The 23,710-nt window shown below is 39.1% G+C and overlaps 2 protein-coding genes across 2 annotated transcripts; both read left to right on the top strand.

Annotated features, from left to right (window-relative positions):
- Positions 1-5,453: 5,453 nt before the first annotated feature.
- On the top strand, positions 5,454-7,505 carry LOC124274617 (M-phase inducer phosphatase-like). Its single transcript, XM_046709983.1, has 6 exons — positions 5,454-5,630; positions 6,047-6,286; positions 6,420-6,581; positions 6,728-6,855; positions 7,013-7,130; positions 7,338-7,505. Exons 1-6 carry the CDS (start codon positions 5,454-5,456, stop codon positions 7,503-7,505), a joined length of 993 nt encoding a protein of 330 aa, XP_046565939.1.
- Positions 7,506-11,613: 4,108 nt separating this feature from the next.
- On the top strand, positions 11,614-21,818 carry LOC124274616 (M-phase inducer phosphatase 2-like). The gene is made up of 11 exons (XM_046709982.1): positions 11,614-11,790; positions 12,203-12,442; positions 12,573-12,616; positions 15,969-16,086; positions 18,641-18,653; positions 19,901-20,052; positions 20,303-20,545; positions 20,687-20,848; positions 20,979-21,106; positions 21,265-21,382; positions 21,654-21,818. Exons 1-11 carry the CDS (start codon positions 11,614-11,616, stop codon positions 21,816-21,818), a joined length of 1,560 nt encoding a protein of 519 aa, XP_046565938.1.
- The last annotated feature ends 1,892 nt before the right edge of the window (positions 21,819-23,710 follow it).

The following is a 23,710-nucleotide window of genomic DNA, read 5'->3' as shown; positions in this document are numbered from 1 at the left end:
CAAAAACTCTACTTACAGCAAATTGTTTCAATTGTTCTGTAATGACAGTCTGCATAATATGTTCAAAAATTATATCAAACATTTCAACATTGAATTGCACGTGTTTGTATCATTTTATGATACAAAAATGATCGGGGACGTTTCTTTTGCCCCTCAGTTTATGCTTGTCGTAAAGGCGACAAAGGGATCGGGTGGTCAGACTCGCTGATTTGGTTCATGCCTGTCATATTTGCCTAACTTTGATGTTCATGATGTCAATCACTGGATTGTTTGGTCCAGACTGAATTATTTACAGACCGCCGTCATATAGCTGGAATACTGCTGAGTGCGGGATAAGCCACCACCGGGATAAGCCACCACACCAGTGGCTTATAGAAGACTGCAAACTAAGTTTCCCTTTAGAAAAAAGTCTTATTTTGTTTAAAATTTGGATTTATTCTCATAGTTATTACTTTCCAAAATTCACAGGTATATCGACAATGCAGTTTAACATAGCATGCACTACTTTAATTCGAAATCATCAAAGAATCTACTCAATATTTATATATCCTATTATTTGGATAGAACGTCAACACAAGAGAGTGAGTATTATCGATTCATTTCAGCCAGGAGCGGGACAAACCCAGATCTAATAATTACAGTTTCTAGTGTTTTGTGTACAGAAAGGTTACAAATAGGAGAAAGTACGACATTAAATATTGTATGATATTTTTGTCCACCAAATGTCAAAGTCACAACGCAGAAACAAATTTTTATGCATCGTGTTGGGGGGTTGCATCAACGTGTTCAGCACCGTCGCCTCCAACACTCAGGATGTTTCGTCAAAATAGAGCTGAAATAGCGCTATACCGTAGAAATCAGTATTGAACTTAAACAGTTCAAAAATATGTATTTGGCATAAACGTTTCTATCTTCACAAATTAAAAAGCATTAACAATATTTGAACACTCATAGTGTAACCAATAGTTCTAATAAAACTACCATGGATTTGTTTTGGGAAAAAAACACTTAATGACTGTGTTATCATTTGATAACGTTTGTATATATACTGAAAGGCAAAAGAAACGTCTTGAAATGACATTTAAGTATCAGTGAAGTATTTGAACATATTTTTTTTAAATATACACCAGAAGTCAAGTTTGAGGAAAACATGAATCGTGGTCGTATAGCCTGTTTTGCCAAATAAAGTATTGTTTGAGATTGAGGTTAGAAATGTTTTTGTTTGTGGAAAGGTGAGGTGAGGTGAAATTGGGTTTAACGTCGTGCTTGAGAATATTTCGCTCATATGACGACGTGCATGCGTGTGTATGTGTATGTGCGGCTGCTTGTACAAACCCAGACTTAAACTGGTTTTATAGTGCTAGCCCACTGAGATACCATGCCGCAGTGAAGCATGAATACCCCACTCAGACACATTATACCGACTCCGAGCCGACCAGTCCTTGTTGTACCCATTAATGCCGAGCGCCAGGCAGGGACCAACAAGTACCATATTTTAACGTCTTTTGGTATGACGCGGTCGGGGATCGAACCAGCGACCTTCCGCACTCCGGGCGGACGCTCTAACCACTACACCACGGAGGCGGCCGTTTGTGGAAAGTGAAGGCTTCGCACAAAGACAACATTGAAATCGAGATGCACGTGCATCTTGCATGCATTCAGGCATAAATTGCCGGCTTGAATGGCAAACATTCACTTGTTTTCTGAACACATCAGCTATGGCTAGGTTAACGAGAGGTGTTGATGGACGATATGACGGTCCTGGCGACGTGATGTTACATGGGATCAACCACTACGTGGACGGTCATCAGTGTTGTTGGGGGCATGTATCGCTGTCTCAGACGTTCTATCGTTCGTACACTGCAATTGAAGTCATTAGTAATGACTCGAGCACGTTGACCAGCGTCTAGACGTCCAATGGCTTGTTGCCGTTGATCTCGCGTTAACATAGCCATAGCCGCTGTGTTCAGAAAACAAATGAACTTGACTTCCGGTGTAAATGTGAAAACAAATACTCCATTGATACTTAAATGTCATTTCCAATATTACGACGTTTCTTTTGCCTTTCAGTATATTCCACACAGTGGCTAGCTTTAATAGGTAGAAGAAATATCTAAAAGCCAGTATCTGCAAAACTGGGGAACTGGTATGGAGGGTTCGGGGGTAGCCTTGTGGTTAATGCGTTCGCTTGTCACCTCGAAGACCCGGGTTCGATTCCCAGTATGGGTAAAATGAAGCCTATTTGTGGAGTCCGCCGCCGTGATATTGCTTGAATACTGCTACAAGCAGCGTTAAACCAAATTCTCTAACTCACTCACTCACTCAAGCGGTTCGTAACGCAAACAATTTAAAAAAACCTTTTCTTGTGAAAAGTATATCTTCTCGCTCAAAATGGTATTCAAGCTGGTTCTCAAATTTAGAACTACAATCCATACCCTGCCAAGCTGAAACCGGTCGCTGGTACACTATTTCGAGAGTGGAACGGGTGTCAGCTACCTAACTCGCATGATCAGGGGAAGGAGTTTCAGTCTCTTGTCAGGGAGCGGGCATTTTAGGTTGGATAACTTGTCACCAATCCCTTTCACATTTGTGAATAAAATATGTTGAAATCAAATCAAGCCCTTCTCCAGTAAGCAAGTCGTCACAATCCGAAAGCAAATCTGTTCAAATTCTCAAAAAGAGAGAAAACATTTCTTTTGAAAATAATTTATATACTGTTTAAACATGTTACTGTTGAAACTTAATACCATATCCTGTCATCTTAAAATGAATTGTTAAGAACTCCCCTGCGCTGGATACAATTGCTAAAACAAAAGCCCAGTCAGATAAAGTTTTATGTCTATTTTTTATTATTTATTTTTATTTATTTTGTTTTCAAATTTGTATTCCTCTAAAGATGTTACATGAGACATACATGGTGTATATGCATTGTACAGGACATGAGAAATGAGAAATATATATGGTATATATATATAATTATATATTATAATTACAGGGCTGTAGCCGGTAAAGCCACATTTCCAATAGATTAATTAATTAAGGCATTACCGTAACCGGTATAAGAGTGTCCCCATGTATAATATTGTTTTCACAAGAAACGAATAATCTTTCCTACTCACAAACGTGGTGTTTAAGCAATACCGGTAAAGGACTGTTCCTACACTAAACGCTAAAAGAAACGTTACCCTCTTACCTTTATGAATTACTTAAAAACTATCAAAGATATGTTAGAAGGTATTAGTTTACAAGAGAGCTTAACAACACAGCTTTATGCAAATCACGAACCAAATTCTCAAACGCATTCATATTCAGGTGAAATGCATCTTTTACAGAAGAGTTAAATTGTCCTATTTTCGACCATGCCGAAATAAACCAATAACAATGATTTAGACGTCCAAAAGAAAGGGTGAAATAAAATTCTGCTTTGAGACAGAGATATACCATCTAAAGTCACCATTTTTCAATTATTTAAACAAGAAACAACTGTTGTAGAGTGTGTAAAATTGTAAAAGAATCATACCTATGATTTCAGTCTTTAAAAAGATTTTCTGCTGATTTGCATTAGTGAAAACAAGTACAACGTATCTTTGATATTGTGAAAATGTGTTTAGGAACACATCAACTTATCTTTGTTAACATTTGTGCTTGCAAAGTAACATTTTTCCATTTTCTGTTTACACACAGCAATATCAATCACCAAAACGTAGAAATATTCAAGCAGTATTTGCATCAATTTCACGTACAGAATGATTTTATAGGGTATAAAGAGAGCCTACAATGTCCAGATTAATCTAACTGATTTCGAAAACCAGGGACACCGTACCAACAATCTAGAAGGATGGCACAATAAGGTAAAGAGACTTGTCCAAAAGTGCAAACCCTGACATTTACCAGACCGTAAAGCTCTTTCAGCGTGAGCAGTCTCTCACAGAGGTTGCTGTCCTGAGACTATTTGACCAGTGGACAGCACCTTCACGAAGAAAGAAATATAATACGCTCGTATTGCATGACTGAAGACCAAGCTTCTGAACCAACACCTGAGTGACATGGAGTATAGGACCATGTGGGCGACCTCCTTCATCTGCAGTAGGGGGTGTAAAAAAGAATGTTTGTAAATGATGTTTTGTGATCTTACGCCATTTTATCTGGTTTTACACATGGCAACAAACTTAACCATTATCATTTTTATTATGTTTTACAGATTAAGATGTATTAATGTGATAATATTATATCTAAAATACCTATTAGTATATTACATGTATATTTTGCCAATTATAGGAATGAAATATGTTGTGATCTGAATAAACCTATGAGGAAACATGTCTTGTTAGTTAAATACGGTAACCTGTTTGAATCACTAAATATGTTTTGACAGCCACTAACATCTTCATGCAACCATATCAGCAACATCAATTTTGGCTATCTGTTTCGGAAATGTGGTTTTCCCGGCCTGTAACCACTTTCTACCGCACTCCCCCAACACAAACAATTATACCGAGCCTTCTGATATTGTTGTTCAACGTCAGTGGTACACTGTCCAGTCATCTGCATTCCTTTGTTTTCCAGCCAAACAACGAGTTTTAATCTTCAATGGATGTTATTAACTGTGTAACTATATTTACACATTGCCTAATGCCTAAAGAAAAACAAATTGAACCACTGTCTTCCTCCCTGCCTGGTCCAGTGTGTTGGTACAAACATCGCCTCTAATACTGTGTGTATTGCTGATACTGCTAGCATTGTTAACTCATCTTTATAGGCAATTGCACATTGTCACGTGTGTAGCATGAAGCACCCATCACCCATTTGTACACACAGCATTTATTACAACCTCAATTATCGGTATATTTGATGCCCGCCTGGATTATCACTCGGGGAATAATCTCCCCTCACCCCCGTACAGAAACACTGGACACACAAGCCATCACCGTTTGTCCCCAAGCTGGAGCGCTGGTCACTCACAAGGTGCTAGCTTCCTATAATTGCTCCGTTTTAGTCGGGATTTGTTGTTTCAGAGTTACAGACGCTGTTTGCCTTATTACACCGTCATTAGACTGAAGTGTTAACGATAGTATGCAGTAGTTGTTAATTAGTTTGTGTATGTAATCAGGTCATTGACGGTGTGTAGGTATATATACAGTTTGGGAAACTGCAGAGGGCATCATTATCTAGCTACTGTTGTATAAGACACAGGGCAGTTCAAGAAACTTTACACTGCCTAAAACAGGAAGACATAGACACTACGGGTAAGGATCCCGCCTACAAGACGTTATAATGGTTTGCTTACAACCAGAATCATGATAACTTCCATCAACATCTTCCAAGGATGGAGATGAAAATCACATATTATTTGCTGTTCTCTAGCGTGCTACATCAGTAACATTTCTGTTGTATCTTAATAATATGAATTTGACACATTTTATAACACTGTCGATATTTGTTTTCAGGTTAAAATGACTCCTTCTGCAATGTCCTTGATGAACACACTTTGCCTTGATAGTCCTGATCACGTGACATCTGGTCGTCTTTCTATTCCTGAAGATGCCGGCGTCTTGCCTCGAAGCCTCACTTTCGATGACGACGATGACTCACGTGACAGCGGTTTCGAATCTCACGGAAGTGATTCCGAGGTAAAAGTCCAAACTGTGTTACTATTTCCACAGATCAAGAAAACATGCTTTTAAAGTTTGGCAAGTAATGGTAAACACACAATACACACCCATATCTTTATCAAGAACCAAACCAAACAATGCACCTTCAGAGAGTAATCTTAATATTCCCTAACTTAGGATCCTGCGGACTCTGGGATAGATTAGGCCCCAGGAACCCGTGCTGGTCTTAAGAGGCGATGAAAGGGATCCGTGGTCTGACTCGGTGGTGGATTGAGCGTCACCATAGCCTGACGTCGTGTATCGTTCCTCATTTTATCAATCACTGGATTTTCTGGTCCAGCGGTCATATAGCTGGACTATTTCCTCCTCTACCAAAAACAAAACAAAACGAAACCTGTTACAATTATGAATGTATTGCCCTTCTCCATTTACAGGGATCCCCACTCAATTGTTTTCTGTCGATCAGAACAATCACCGACTTCAGTTCAGTCAAAACATGTTTATTCTCACCAAAACGGCCACGTGATGAGGATGACAGCCCAACAGCAAAGAGATCTAGATGTGATGACGTCATGTGTCGTGAAGAGCTCTATATTTTGGAATCCCCCGAATCCATGAAATCAGCTGTGGATAAAATGGAGGCGGAAATCAATCTGATTGGCGATGGCTCAAAGGTAATAATCTATGTATGCATGGAAATATTCACAAAGAACTCAAGTTTTGCTGAAATGGTCCACGGGATCTGTCGCTCATTTATTTTGGTTTGTCATATTTGATTGTATAATGGAGTCATTACTTGTTCTCCAGTGTCACAGGCTCCCGACCATCACAGGCCGACACAAGGATCTCAAGTCAGTGTCTCCACGAACAGTCAGTCAACTACTGACAGGGAAATACGATGACGTCATTTCCGGGTACCAGATCATCGACTGTCGCTACCCATATGAATATGAGGGTGGTCATATAGAGGTAAATACATGTAATAAGTTATTTGTTGTCATTTGAGACTGTAATGATGTAATATCTAGTCTATCTATCTAGAACATAAACATCCCTAATAAGGTCCAGAACACATTCTGTGCATCTTGTCATCCCCCAAATCCACGTTCTTACAGGGTGCCATCAATCTCCACAACGAGGCTCAAATCTCGGAGTTAGTCACCAGCCTACGAGTGAGGGAGTCGACTCAACGGGACATCCTGGTCTTCCATTGTGAATTCTCCTCAGAGAGAGCGCCCAAACTGTAAGTTGCCCTTGTGTACCTGGTTTTATCTGTCTCTCTTCTCTCACCCTTAACTTTGTTGAACTGACCCGAACCTTGGCATTGAAACAGTTTTACGCTGTGATGCACAGTTCATACCGACATGTTCCTCATCTGATGCAATCTTTCTTAACCCCAGATTACGCCATCTGCGGAGTTTAGACCGGAAGTTGAACAGCGACTGCTACCCGTTCCTCTTCTACCCGGAAGTGTACTTACTGGACGGCGGTTACAAGGCTTTCTATGAACAACATCAGGTACGTTCACAGTTGTTGTTTCAGTAAAGTAATTATACTTGACTCAAACTTTGGCTAAATCTAAAACGAGCGCAACTTGGGGAGGAGTAAACTTAGAAACGCCATATCTAGTTTTTTTATATTTTATTAATACATCACGCATTTCGCAAACATTTGCTTTACAAGAGATCACACAAGTAAGGTTACTGACAAAGGTGCTTGTTTCAGCGACAGTGTCAACCAAACACCTACATTCCCATGCTGCACGAGGACTACGCCAGTCAACTACGTCACTTCCGGTCTAAGTCCAAGACGAACAAGACCGCGAAAAAGAAATACGTGCGCAGTCGGAGCTTAGAAATAGATGTTTCACCACTGAAGTTTTCCCACTTATGAGGCTGACATCACTCAACGATCACGATGACATTGTTGCTATTTATATATTGTTATGTAATCTTTAACTTGTTGACTGTTTTCTGCATATAGTGCTGGTTGTCTGTGGTATAAATCCGAAATAAAGTTGAAATATACGCACCCACTTCTTCTATCAATATGTTTTCAAGATTTACAACTGACTTGCTTTCGCTTGTGTTTGTGACGGATGTGGCAGGACACGCTCACCTTGTGAGATTACTATTTGATAGTCTCTCAAAAACCGTGCAATAGGTGAATGAGTGAGTTTGGGTTTACGCCGCTTGTAGCAATATTCCAGCAATATCACGTCGGAGGACACCAGAAATGGGTTTTCAATGGCACAAAGACAACATTGAAATCGAGATGCACTTGCATCTTGCATGCATTCAGGCATCAATTGCCGGCTTGTATGGCAAACATTCACTTGTTTTCTGAACACAGCAGCTATGGCTAGGTTAACGAGAGGTGTTGATGGACGAAATGACGGTCCTGGCGACGTGATGTTACATGGGATCGACCACGTGGACGGTCATCAGTGCTGTTGGGGGCATGTATTGCTGTCTCAGACGTTCTATCGTTCGTACGCTGCAATTGAAGTCATTAGCAATGACTCGAGCACGTTGACCAGCGTCTAGAGTACGTCCAATGGCTTGTTGCCGTTGATCTCGCGTTAACATAGCCATAGCTGCTGTGTTCAGAAAACAAATGAACTTGACTTCCGGTGTAAATTTAAAAACAAATACTCCATTAATACTTAAATGTCATTTCCAATATTACGACGTTTATTTTGCCTTTCAGTATATTCCACACAATGGCTAGCTTTAATAGGTAAAAGAAATATCTAAAAGCCAGTATCTGCAAAACTGGGGGTAGCTTTGTGGTTAATGCGTTCGCTTGTCACCACGAAGACCCGGGTTCGATTCCCCATATGGATAAAATGAAGCCTATTTGTGGAGTCCGCCGCCGTGATATTGCTTGAATACTGCTACAAGCAGCGTTAAACCAAATTCTCTAACTCACTCACTCAAGCGGTTCGTAACGCAAACAATTTTAAAAAAACTTTTCTTGTGAAAAGTATATCTTCTCGCTCAAAATGGTATTCAAGCTGGTTCTCAAATTTAGAACTACAATCCATACCCTGCCAAGCTGAAACCGGTCGCTGGTACACTATTTCGAGAGTGGAACGGGTGTCAGCTACCTAACTCGCATGATCAGGGGAAGGAGTTTCACTCTCTTATCAGGGAGCGGGGATAACTTGTCCCCAATCCCTTTCACATTTGTGAATAAAATATGTTTAAATCAAATCAAGCCCTTCTCCAGTAAGGAAGTCGTCACAATCCGAAAGCAAATCTGTTCAAATTCTCAAAAAGAGAGAAAACATTTCTTTTGAAAATAATTTATATACTGTTTAAACATGTTACTGTTGAAACTTAATACCATATCCTGCCATCTTAAAATGAATTGTTAAGAACTCCCCTGCGCTGGATACAACTGCTAAAACAAAAACCCAGTTAGATAAAGTTTTATGTCTATTTTTTTTAAAATTTTTTTATTTATTTTCTTTTCAAATTTGTATTCCTCTAAAGATGTTACATGAGACATACATGGTGTATATGCATTGTACAGGACATGAGAAATGAGAAATATATATGGTATATATTTATAGTTATATATTATAATTACAGGGCTGTAGCCGGTAAAGTCACATTTCCAATAGATTAATTAATTAATGGATTACCGTAACCGGTATAAGAGTGTCCCCATATATTGTTTTCACAAGAAACGAATAATCTTTCCTACTCACAAACGTGGTGTTTAAGCAATACCGGTAAAGGACTGTTCCTACACTAAACGCTAAAAGAAACGTTACCCTCTTACCTTTATGAATTACTTAAAAACTATCAAAGATATGTTAGAAGGTATTAGTTTACAAGAGAGCTTAACAACACAGCTTTATGCAAATCACGAACCAAATTATCAAACGAATTCATATTTAGGTGAAATGCATCTTTTTCAGAAGAGTTAAATTGTCCTATTTTCGACCATGCCGAAATAAACCAATAACAATGATTTAGATGTCCAAAAGAAAGGGTGAAATAAAACTCTGCTTTTTCAACTATTAAAACAAGAAACAACTGTTGTAGAGTGTGTAAAATTGTAAAAGAATCATACCTATGATTTCAGTCTTTAAAAAGATTTTCTGCTGATTTGCATTAGTGAAAACAAGTACAACGTATCTTTGATATTGTGCAAAAGTGTTTAGGAACACATCAACTTATCTTTGTTAACATTTGTGCTTGCAAAGTAACATTTTTCCATTTTCTGTTTACACACAGCAATATCAATCACCAAAACGTAGAAATATTCAAGCAGTATTTGCATCAATTTCACGTACAGAATGATTTTATAGGGTATAAAGAGAACCTAGAATGTCCAGATTAATCTAACTGATTTCGAAAACCAGGGCCACCGTACCAACAAACACCTAGAAGGATGGCACAATAAGGTAAAGAGACTTGTCCAAAAGTGCCACCCTGACATTTACGAGATGGTAAAGCTCTTTCAGCGTGAGCAGTCTCTCACAGAGGTTGCTGTCCTGAGACTATCTGACAGAACCTTCACGAAGAAAGAAATATAACACACTCATGCATCACTGTAGACCAAGGTTCTGAACCAACACCTGAGTGACATGGAGTATACGGACCATGTGGGCGACCTCCTTCATCTGCAGTAGGGGGTGTAAAAAAGAATGTTTGTAAATGATGTTTTGTGATCTTACGCCATTTTATGTTTGTACATTTGGCAACAAACTAAACCATTATCATTATTATTATGTTTTACAGATTAAGATGTATTATTATGTGATAATATTATATCTAAAATACCTATTAGTATATAACATGTGTATTGTGCCAGTTATAGAAATGAAATATGTTGTGATCTGAATAAACCTATGAGGAAACATGTCTTGTTAGTTAAATACGGTAACCTGTTTGAATCACTAAACAGCCACATTCCATATTCACGCAACCATATCAGCAACATCAATTTTGGCTATCTGTTTCGGAAATGTGGTTTTCCCGACCTGTAACCACTTACTACCGCACTCCCCAACACAAACAATTATACCGAGCCTTCTGATATTGTTGTTCAACGTCAGTGGTACACTGTCCAGTCATCTGCATTCCTTTGTTTTCCAGCCAAACAACGAGTTTTAATCTTCAATGGATGTTATTAACTGTGTAACTATATTTACACATTGCCTAATGCCTAAATAAAAGCAAATTGAACCACTGTCTTCCTCCCTGCCTGGTCCAGTGTGTTGGTACAAACATCGCCTCTAATACTGTGTGTATTGCTGATACTGCTAGCATTGTTAACTCATCTTTATAGGCAATTGCACATTGTCACGTGTGTAGCATGAAGCACCCATCACCCATTTGTACACACAGCATTTATTCCAACCTCAATTATCGGTATATTTGATGCCCGCCTGGATTATCACTCGGGGAATAATCTCCCCTCATCCCCATATAGAAACGCTGGACACACAAGCCATCACCCTTCCTCCCCAAGCTGGAGCGCTGGTCACTCACAAGGTGCTAGCTTCCTATAATTGCTCCGTTTTAGTCGGGATTTGTTGTTTCAGAGTTACAGACTCTGTTTGCCTTATTACACCGTCATTAGACTGAAGTGTTAACGATAGTATGCAGTAGTTGTTAATTAGTTTGTGTATGTAATCAGGTCATTGATGGTGTGTAGGTATATATACAGTTTGGGAAACTGCAGAGGGCATCATTATCTAGCGACTGTTGTATAAGACACAGGGCAGTCACAACAAGAAACTTTACACTGCCTAAAACAGGAAGACAGACACTACGGGTAAGGATTCCGCCTACAAGACGTTATAATGGCTTGCTTACAACCAGAATCATGATAACTTCCATCAACATCTTCCAAGGATGGAGATGAAAATCACATATTATTTGCAGTACTGCAGCGTGCTACATCAGTAACATTTCTGTTGTATCTTAATAATATGAATTTGGATTCTTTTTATAACGATGTCGATATTTGTTTTCAGGTTAAAATGACCCCTTCTGCAATGTCCTTGATGAACACACTTTGCCTTGATAGTCCTGATCACGTGACATCTGGTCGTCTTTCTATTCCTGAAGATACCGGCGTCTTGCCTCGAAGCCTCACGTTCGATGACGACGATGACTCACGTGACAGCGGTTTCGAATCTCACGGAAGTGATTCCGAGGTAAAAGTCCAAACTGTGTTACTATTTCCACAGATCAAGAAAACATGCTTTTAAAGTTTGGCAAGTAATGGTAAACACACAATACACACCCATATCTTTATCAAGAACCAAACCAAACAATGCACCTTCAGAGAGTAATCTTAATATTCCCTAACTTAGGATCCTGCGGACTCTGGGATAGATTAGGCCCCAGGAACCCGTGCTGGTCTTAAGAGGCGATGAAAGGGATCCGTGGTCTGACTCGGTGGTGGATTGAGCGTCACCATAGCCTGACGTCGTGTATCGTTCCTCATTTTATCAATCACTGGATTTTCTGGTCCAGCGGTCATATAACTTGACTATTTCCGCCTCTACCAAAAACAAAACGAAACCTGTTACATTTATGAATGTATTCCCCCTTCTCCATTTACAGGGATCCCCTCTCAATTGTTTTCTGTCGATCAGAACAATCACCGACTTCAGTTCAGTCAAAAAATCTTTATTCTCACCAAAACGGCCACGTGATGATGATGACAGCCCAACTGCAAAGAGATCTAGATGTGATGAAGTCATGTGTCGTGAAGAGCTCTATATTTCGGAATCCCCCGAATCCATGAAATCAGCTGTGGATAAAATGGAGGCGGAAATCAATCTGATTGGCGATGGCTCAAAGGTAATAAGCTATGCATGCATGGAATATTTATAAAGCACTGAAGTTGTACTGAAATGGTCCACGGGATCTGTCGCTCATTTCTTTTGGTTTGTCATATTTGATTGTATAATAGTCATTATTTGTTCTCCAGTGTCACAGGCTCCCGACCATCACAGGCCGACACAAGGATCTCAAGTCAGTGTCTCCACGTACAGTCAGTCAACTACTGACAGGGAAATACGATGACGTCATTTCCGGGTACCAGATCATCGTCAATAGACCGATCCAGTCTGTCAATCAAAACTGGCGCATGCGTCAAATTTGGCCAATCAGCAGGCCGGGCGCGCTGTGTGGATTTGTCGGACTTATTTCCGGGGTCAAACGATGCCTCCGAAGCGATGTGCTTCGAATGATGCCATTTACACTCGCTATATTTATTACATATTGCTGCGATTTGATGTGTACCTTTAACAAACCATTACGGTCAAGACAACAAAATGGAGGCGGATCAAGAAACGCGATAGGCCTAACGATCAGTTAAATGTCTGCACCATCGTTCAGGAAACCTACGTCTGCCTGCTGATGAGAATTTGCACGAATTTCCACACTTTTGCACATGTGCAAAATCATTACCAATTGATGACAACAAAAAGCAGTTTAAGACTTTGCAAGTGTTATAAACACGGACAATTCTCGTAACTACAAAATTGTTTTTGCTTAACGTGTTTAGTCACTACTAGGCATTGAGTTGGTACGCCATAAAGCTCAAATGAGACATGCGAGAAAGCCGTGACACGATGTAAACAAATCTCCATTTCGGTTACGGTCAACCGAAATAGCAAAACTTGTTACATGAAAGAAAATGTGGCGGATATTGTCCCCTTCGCTCTTAGATATTCTTCAATTTGTCACACATTTTAGGATGTTTTAAGTTTCATAAGCACAATCTGAAGGCCTACAGTATCTTGTTAACAGAGCAAAATATTCGAGGAGTAATATTTTTTATTCAAACGGAAATATTGTCAGTGTCAGCAGTTGCCTATCATGCAATATCCAAGTATCAAACTTAATTCATATGAGTGCCTATAAAACCTTGCTTTAAATATTTCAGCTTTTTATAAAGAGTTGCATGGGACTTTGAATTGAATTACCTTCCTCCATGTTGATCGAATACGAAAACTATGTGAGAAGAATAGTGATCGACTTTCTGGAGTATTGGACGGAGTGAAATAAAGTGTATATCTTAATTAGGAGAACATTATTTGAAGTTTTGTTACCACATAAATTATTCACATATATTGGTACATTCTAGGAGTAATATTACAACTGTAATTTTGATTAATTCACTGGAAATGATAGCAAGGTATGTTTTAAGAATCTTGCTTTTTAGTAAACGTGGAAGGGTAATAAAATTAATAATAATCTAATCAATAATAAATAATTATTTGATTGATTGACATATCAGATTCTTATGATTTTAAGGCAGAACTAGGCAAACAAACACCATACATATCATGGCAGGACAATCACTTGGTATTAACTTAGTTTCTTGGCTCCTGCTTTTAGATGTTTTTTAAATACTACATTTACTAATAAGATAATTCTGAAAGTGATTGCTAGTATCATAACTCATTTAAGTTATTTCAACATCCAGAGAATTTGAAAAAGCAAAGGCTACGTTTTGGTCAACCCTGGTCAGGCATTATCCAGTCCTGGAACAGAATAACTTACAAAATCTCAGTTGACTTTTCATGTAACGGAATAAATATTGAAACATATATTTAACCCATATTTGATGTAATTCTTCTGATAAATCATCAGTTTTTTAGGAGGTTACTAATATTTGAAGACTGAGCCAAAGCTAGTGTTTATTAAGATGATGGATTTGGACAAATTGTTCAAGGTTTGTTGATGGTTATTTGGAAAATGAGTTTCATATTTAATTGCACACTGGTTTGTAGGAGGTGAACGCTTCAGGACATTTTCATGTCTGTTTTCCTAAACCTTTGTTATGACTTTGACCAAATTTTGAATCAACTTTACTATAATTCTTATGACACCAGTAAGTATCTCAGAAAAGGAAATAGATCAAAATCAGTGTTATGTCCTCTAGGGATATGGTCTCAGATCTAATAAAACAAAGATTATCATTGTTTAATTAAGAAGCAATAATGTCAATATGTAATTGTATTGACAAAAAGCTTTGAACTTAGGATATATTCTTTGCACCTTATTTACACTAGTAGTTAGCAGTTAAACATCTCTGATAAAAAAACAATAGATCTACATTTGTATTTTGTGTAACATTCTACTTCAATGCAAGTTAATTGTTCGGATAACTGTGGATCCTCTGTTCCAAGATTTTGCATCACATGTTTCCTATTTCTGGAAGACGGGTCAGCTAGTGTACAGGTCCAGAGTGTATCTTGGATCTTCTTTGTGTTCTGGTGCTGTGACATACCTGTACATAAACGCTGGCAGTTCATGAAGTCCAGTATTGTGGAAGTTTGTATGTAAATTAGGATTCAATAACAAAGTACATATAGAAAAATAAAATGGAAATGATGATTAAAAAAATTATTTTCTTATATTCAGTGTCATTTTATCATGGTGTACAGATTTTGAAGAGAGAAACTTTACTGAGAATTGCTGCAGATCAGCTGTTGAATATTTGCTTCTGGGTATATCCAGATACGTCCATGGAAACATACTGTTTACAAGCCCAATTACCTTTTCCAGATTTCCAAATAAGATCAAATAGGTTATGCTGTGATTGATTTGTTTACATTAATTATATACAGACAAATAAGGTGCATGAAGTAGTAGACAGGAAATATTTTCTGCTTTTTATTTACCATTCTCTTAATTCATTAAAAGATAGAAACCCATGTTTTCAGATTATTGAACTAAATTTGAACAACGCCAAAAAATAAGTAAAGGCGCCACGCGCAGTATACGTGTTGATAATCTATTTATAGATACCGAAACGATCTGCAACATGAACATGTGGTTGTGTTCACGAGTTTTATAAAATTATAAATACAAACAACAAAATTCAGTTACCCTTCCCCTGCTAATAGCTGTGACGGAGGTGAATTGCCAGATAGATTAATTGATTCGAAAGAAATTACGCTTCCAACAGTCTCAGCAGCTAGTCGAGACGATTTTTCATCGGGCATGTAACTCATTTTCACTCGCCAGTTGCAACCTGCCAGCTAGAATATATTTAAAATCACATACGTATAACTTGCCTCTTTAAATAACATTCCCAAACGACGGATACCAAAGTATCACAAGCAGAATTCATCAACAACGTTCGCAATCACGTAACGTTTCGCCGGCGCTGACGCCATTGTGATTTGCCAGTGGTTGTCCCCCCTAACGTCAAAAACGAAGTGGGCGGGGCTTATCGGCCGGGACTGGATCGGTCTATTACCTTTAACTTTTGTTAAACTGACCCGAACCTTGGCATTGAAACAGTTTTAGGCTGTGACGCACAGTTCATACCGACATGTTCCTCATCTGATGCAATCTTTCTTAAACCCAGATTACGCCATCTGCGGAGTATGGACCGGAAGTTGAACAGCGATTGCTACCCGTTCCTCTTCTACCCGGAAGTGTACTTACTGGATGGCGGTTACAAGGCTTTCTATGAACAACATCAGGTACGTTCACAGTTGTTGTTTCAGTAAAATAATGATACTCGACTCAAACTTTGGCTAAATATTAAACGAGCACAACTTGGCGAGGAGTAAACTGAGAAACGCCATATCTAGTTTTTTTTTATTTTATTATTGCATCACGCATTTCGCAAACGTTTGCTTTACAAGAGATCACACAAGTAAGGTTACTGACAAAGGTGCTTGTTTCAGCGACAGTGTCAACCAAACACCTACATTCCCATGCTGCACGAGGACTACGCCAGTCAACTACGTCACTTCCGGTCTAAGTCCAAGACCGCGAAAAACAGATACGTGCGCAGTCGGAGCTTAGAAACAGATGTTTTACCACTGAAGTTTTCACACTTATGAGGCTGACATCACTTAACGATCACGATGACATTGTTGATATTTATATATTGTTATTTATCTTTAACTTGTTGATTGTTTTCTGCATATAGTGCTGGCTATCTGTGGTATAAATCCGAAATAAAGTTGAAATATACGCACCCACTTCTTCTATCAATATGTTTTCAAGGTTTACAACTGACTTGCTTTCGCTTGTGTTTGTGACGGATGTGGCAGGACACGCTCACCTTGTGAGATTACTATTTGATAGTCTCTCAAAAACCGTGCAATAGGTGAATGAGTGAGTTTGGTTTTACGCCGCTTGTAGCAATATTCCAGCAATATCACGTCGGAGGACACCAGAAATGGGCTTCACACATTTTACCCATGTGGAGAATCGAACCCGGGCCTTCGGCGTGACGAGCGAACGCTTTAACCACTGGGCTACCCCACTCCTGTTTCCACATATACAGTATCGATCCGTGTGAAGCGATCCCGTGTATGTACACGTGTGTTTAGTGTGTGGGGCTAGATATCGATAGAGATCGTAGAGATCGATAATTGTTAACTAAGTATCGATCGATTATCGAGAAATATCGGAGAAGTAACTTTGATCAAAAATGTAAAAAAAAGTCAGAAAGGAATGACTCTACATGTATTTCACAAAACTGGTGCGTGGTGAGATGTTTAGACATGGGTTCCTGACAAAACAGATTCCTGAACATCATTTAGAAGCACCCAATGACTGAAAACCTAAGCTTGTGTATTGTGACTGACTGACTGAGTTTGGTTTTACGCCGCTTGTAGCAATATTCCTGCAACATCACGGCGGGGGACACCAGAAATGGGCTTCACTCATTGTACCCATGTGGGGATTCGAACCCGGGTCTTTGGCGTGACGAGCCAACGCCTTGACCATTAGGCTACCCCACCGCCCTTATGTATTGTGAGTAAATTAAAACTTTATTCTATCACAAAGGTTTATGTACTGTACAATATTATCGACGACGCTATTTTAATATTATTTCTTATCTACGATTAATAATATATGATAATATATTGAGTCAAACTAGAAACTTTACAATCATATATTAAACAATATATAAAAGAAAGAACAAGAATGTGGTATAGAGATTATCATTTATTATATGTTACGGTTGATAGGATGAACTGAGAATAATCACAATGCCAAAAATCGGTTCCGTGTGGTTACAGAATTTATCAATAAAAGGCGTAAATAGAGAGTCAACTCACAAGAAATTAAATCTGATGTTGCAAACGTTCTGTAGCTTGTATGGCCACCCCGTGCGTTCACAATTGCTAAGCAACGCCTCCAGTGTCGGCCCGGGAAAGCGACATTTCAATGTTTAGTATACCCGGTAAAGCCTCACACCAGGTTCTGTCGGTTATAACCGGGAAAGCGTCAACATGCCAAGCCACGCCTCCTCATGGACGGTCCGATGCGTGTAAATACATTATTGGGGAGTCGGCGCCATTGTTCCTGCAAAGCAGCTGCAAGATCGTGCACATTTTGGGGTTGGTTCCTGAGAGGGTTCACTCTCACTTACCCCCAAAGGTCTTGTTAAGACAACATTGCACTATGTCTAGGTGAGAGATGAGAGCCAGGTAATTAGTAACATATCAATGTACATGTATCTCACTCTAACACACATTTCACTAAACTCACTAATGTCCATTTCTGTTCAGCAGATATTGTTTTTAATGCATGATATATTTCAACTGAACTTATTTGAGTCTGATTTCATCATAAGTAGCACATTCACGAAAAATGATATTCGTATCGTATACCTCGATCACAAAAAGGACAGTTTCTCATGCATTTACCATATTTTGTTCACATATGTTCATTATTTCTGGGGGTGGTGGCGTAGCCTAGTGGTTAAAGCCTTCGCCCGAAGACACGGGTTTGATTCCCCACGTGGGTACAATGTGTGAAGCCCATTTCTTGTGTCTTGCTGGAATATTGCTAAAACTAAACTCTCTCATGCAACGGGAAAAGTCCATCTCTTGACTAAACAGCCTCGAAGCTTTAATTCTCCAAATCAATAAAGACACTTTTCTGTTTCATAGACAGATTGCGTCTGTTTTGACAACCAAACAAAACCATTAGAAAGAGTACAGATCTAATATACTCATGGAAACGAATCAGGGAACACTTGAAAGTACAAGTGTTCCTTTATTCTTTTTCCAGGTTCCTTCACAAGGTATATATTGCACTGTGAGTGAAATTCGGAAATAAAAATATGTTTAAGCCACATAAACACAAATAAAGACAAAACAAAAACATATATGGCGTTGAAGTAGCTTTTAGTTATTTGTTTTGTTTTAATCATTCATAATTCATGTATCGGGTGGTTCTGTGCTTTATATACGCCAAAAGTCGTTCAGAAATGTTGAAGGGAGTTAAGACATACATTATTGTCTGCCTGACTGGGATGACAATGGATAACAGGTATTTAGCTGATGCCAATTTGTATATCATTGTGGACACAAATATTGCTGAAGTTCCAATACATGATGTACTATCCAAGCAAATGTAACACATTATGTAATTGGCAACGAATCCTTGTTAGAATCTGAACATGAATTTTATGGTGTACCATCTATGAAACAAAACCTTTTTCTCATGTTTCAATTTAATGTTCAAACAACGCAGTAATTATCTTAAAGTGGTGTTATTACTACTGAACGACTTGTACTCTGACCCAGTCCAGAGCTACTTTTAACACGCATTGTTCCATAGGTCTTCCCACTGTCCGATCCAACACCCACCACTGTCTTCCTATACAAACAATGTAACGAGCTGTCCTATTGTTCCACTGTGTGTGCCTAATTTCTGCCCTCAATTATCGGTATATTTGATGCTTTACCTGGATCATCACTCGGGGGATAATTTTCCCTCATCCCCGTATAGAAACGCTGCACACACAAGCCATCGCCGTTCCTCCCCAAGCTGGAGCGCTGGTCACTCACAAGGTGCTAGCTGGACTATAATTAGTCGGGATTTGTTGTTTCAGAGTTTCAGTCTCTTTGACTCATTATACCGTCATTAGACTGAAGTGTTAACGATAGTATGCAGTATTTGTTAGTTAGTTTGTGTATGTAATCAGGTCATTGATGGTGTGTAGGTATATATACAGTTTGGGAAACAGCAGAGGGCATCATTATCTAGCTACTGTTGTATAAGACACAGGGCAGTCACAACAAGAAACCTTACACTGCCTAAAACAGGAAGACATAGACACTACGGGTAAGGATTCAGCTTACAAGACGTAACAATCAGAATCATGTTAACTTCCATCAATACATCAAACAGGATTCAGAGGAAAATCATATGTTATTAGCTGTAGTCCATTGTTTATCTTAATTCACCAATAATGCATTTGACTCAACTTTATAACAATGTCAACATTCTTTTCAGTTTAAAATGACTCCTTCTCAAACGTCCCAGATGAACGCGCTTCCCTTGAGAGTCCCGATCCAGTGACATTGGGTCTTCTTTCTATTCCTGAAGATGCTGGCGATTTGCCTCGCAGCCTCACTTTCGATGATGACGACGACTCACGTGACAGTGGTTTCGAATCTCACGAGAGTGACACAGAGGTAAAAGTCCCCACTGTGTTGCTATATACACAGACCCATCATCATGTCTATAGTGTTTGAGTAATACACAAGTGATATTCACAGATATCTCTACCAAGAACTAAACAGATCATGCACAATGCATTATCATTGTATCAAATGGCTGGATTGTTTGGAGGCCGCCTTATAATGTCGAGTTAAACAACATACAAAACACAAGTTCCGATTCCAATATATCAAGTATGAGAATATTTCCCATCTCCATCTTCAGGGATCCCCACTCAGCTGTTTTCTGTCGAGCAGAACAATCATTGACTTCAGTTCCGTAAGAAAATCTCTATTCTCACCAAAACGGCCACGTGATGAGGACGGAAGTACTGCGGTAAAGAGATCCACATATGCTGACGTCATGGAGGATGGTGCGAAGCTATATATTTCGGAATTCCCCGAATCCATGAAATCAGCTGTGGATAAAATGGAGGCGGAAATCAATCTGATTGGCGATGGCTCAAAGGTAATAATCAATGTATCAATGTATGCATGGAAATATTCACAAAGAACTCAAGTTTTGCTGAAATGGTCCACGGCATCTGACGCTCATTTATTTTGGTTTGTCATATTTGATTGTATAATGGAGTCATTATTTGTTATCCAGTGTCACAGGCTCCCGACCATCACAGGCCGACACAAGGATCTCAAGTCAGTGTCTCCACGCACAGTCAGTCAACTACTGACAGGGAAATACGATGACGTCATTTCCGGGTACCAGATCATCGACTGTCGCTACCCATATGAATATGAGGGTGGTCATATAGAGGTAAATTATAAGTTATTTGTTGATGTATGAGACTGTAATGATGTAATATCTGTAAGATCATAAATATTCCTAATAACGTCAAGTAGACATTCTATGCATTTTATCATCCCCAAGATCAATGTTCTTACAGGGTGCCATCAATCTCCACAACGAGGCTCAAATCTCGGAGTTAGTCACCAGCCTACGAGGGAGGGAGTCGACTCAACGGAACATCCTGGTTTTCCACTGTGAATTCTCCTCAGAGAGAGCGCCCAAACTGTAAGTTGCCCTTGTGTACCTGGTTTGATCTGTCTCTGTTCTCTCACCTTTAACTTTGTTCAACTGACCCGAAAACTTGGCATTGAAACAGTTTTACGCTGTAATGCACATTTCATATCGACATGTTCCTCATCCGATGCAATCTTTCTTAAACCCAGATTACGCCATCTGCGGAGTATGGACCGGAAGTTGAACAGCGACCGCTACCCGTTCCTCTTCTTCCCGGAAGTGTACCTGCTGCATGGCGGTTACAAGGCGTTCTTTGAAAAACATCAGGTGCGTTCACATTTTACAAAGCTTCGTAGTTACTGACTCACACTTTAGCTTAATCAGAAACGAGCGCACTGAAACGTGTTTAAAGAAGTCAACTCATAAACACGTTATCTCCAGTTTTTTTTTATTATCAGGTATTTTGCAAACCTGTACTTAACGTTAGGGTATTCAGAGACAAAATTCCTTATTGTTATATCAGTAAAGTTTATTTCACCTGAATTCCAAGAGGTTACAGAAGCGCCGTTACTGACAAAAACGCTTGTTCTTCTTTCAGCGACAGTGTCAACCAAACACTTACATTCCCATGCTGCACGAGGACTACGCCAGTCAACTACGTCACTTCCGGTCTAAGTCAAAATCGAACAAGACCGCGAAAAACAGATACCTGCGTAGTCGGAGCTTAGAAATAGATGTTTCACCACTTAGGTTTTCACTGTAGTAATATTGACATCATTTAGAGTTTACTTTTGACCTTGTTGATATTTATACATTGTTCTGTATCTTAATTTGTTGATTGTTTTCTGCATTTAGTGCTGGTTGTCTATGTTGCCTCAAGCCGAAATAAAGGTTTAAATATACGCACACATTTCCCCTATTAATATGTTCTTAAAGTATGCAACTGATTTGCCTTTGCGTGTGTTTGTGAGCATGTTCACCTTGCGATCACCTGATGAAAAAATTGTATGCGTCTAATAAACCGGAACAATAGCCGGGTTCGATCTCAGAAGAATTGGTATAATAAAAATACCCACTTCAAACGTATTCGCTGATATAGCGGTCGAATGAATACAAGGATTATCAGAAGCAAAACAGTGTATAGTGATGCTGTCCTTGTGGAGAAATGATTGACAAAGTACGTCACCACAGCTATGTTGTTACTTTCTTTAATTATTACATGTGGCCGTGAAGATATGTGTCAGAACTTTCAGCAAATCGTAAGACCGACGGGATCGAGTGGCCAGACCCGGCGAGTCGGTGATCCACGTCATGGTATTCCAACCGCGAAAACCGATGGTGATGATGCCACGTCGTCATGTGTATCAGATAGTGCGTCTACCACATTTGAGTGTTTCCACCTGACGTTCCTGTCGGTTGCGTTGAGGGAGAATGAGTATATATATATCGTATATAACGGGATACCAAACAAACTTAATAATCTGCCTTTCTTTTCAATGCGTATGATCAATTTCGCCAATTCCTTTGTCTGTCTTTCTGTACAATGCTTTGAACAGTTTGGACAAAAAAATCATTTGTCGTATTACTTCGTTTTATTTCGTTATGTCTGAAACAAAACCCTTTTCAAGAACAAAGAAAAATATCTATATTCATATCGATTCAGTTGGGTTGTCAATATGCACACTTCAGCCAGTTACATCGGCGTAACATCATAGCTTTGAAGACGTAACAGAACAATGCACAAATTCATATAATGCAGAAATTATTCACAATTTGAATGTAAATCAGATGTATTCACTGGCATACTTCTAATAATATTTGTTCTGATTCAAGCACCATATCAGCGTTTGTTCAGTACCAGTGCATTCTCTGTTACATCCACCACGCCCATTGTCTTGCTGTTATGATAGATAATGTATGGATATAAAATTCATCTCCACTGCACATTACGTAAGCTTGGCTGGATCATAAGGACAATGGTGTCATTCCCATGTCTCATACTCTGTCATCAAGTGAATGAAAACAAGGAAGCGGGTATTTTCACTCTCACGTGTATCCCTTCTAAATGCCATTCAAAGAGTTTATATGTCGTATTTGGAATTATGAAACGAGCCTGGAACTCACCCTGTTATTAATTACTGTAACCCCGAGATCCTCTGTGGGATATTGTGTCCTGGATCTCATGCAGGTGCAAATCGTAAGAACTATCAGCTTGACACATGACAACAGTTAAAATCTATAACAGACCTTAGAGTTGCATTTTTCGTGATATTACTAGTAGTATATGACGTTATTTTAACATTTGCTGGAAAAACTGTGTTTCAGAGCGTGTTCTTGCAGTGTTGACAGGTACGATGTGTACGCCTTCACCCTGCGAGAGTGTGACCAGTTTCAAGGTGGCTACATTTGGGAATTTCCTACTTGTTAAACCACATACAGAACTAAAATCATTCAACTGTCAAATACGATCGAGAAATATCAACAAATTCTATTCAATCACACAGTTGTAGGTTCACAATCAAAAGAGGCAATGCAGTGGATCAGGATGGTGGAAGCAGTATTCATTATCAGGGTCAGTAATTAATGTAGGTGCCGCCATTGAATTACAGAATTTTGTCTTCGTTCTTAATTAATAAATAATGATGGAAGCTGCCA

This window comes from Haliotis rubra, unplaced genomic scaffold (genome assembly GCF_003918875.1).
Source record: "Haliotis rubra isolate DU_JTF1 unplaced genomic scaffold, ASM391887v1 Scf192, whole genome shotgun sequence".
Classification (NCBI taxonomy): domain Eukaryota; kingdom Metazoa; phylum Mollusca; class Gastropoda; order Lepetellida; family Haliotidae; genus Haliotis; species Haliotis rubra.
Note: the sequence above shows the minus strand (reverse complement) of the source record. Positions and strands in the feature narration are given on the sequence as shown.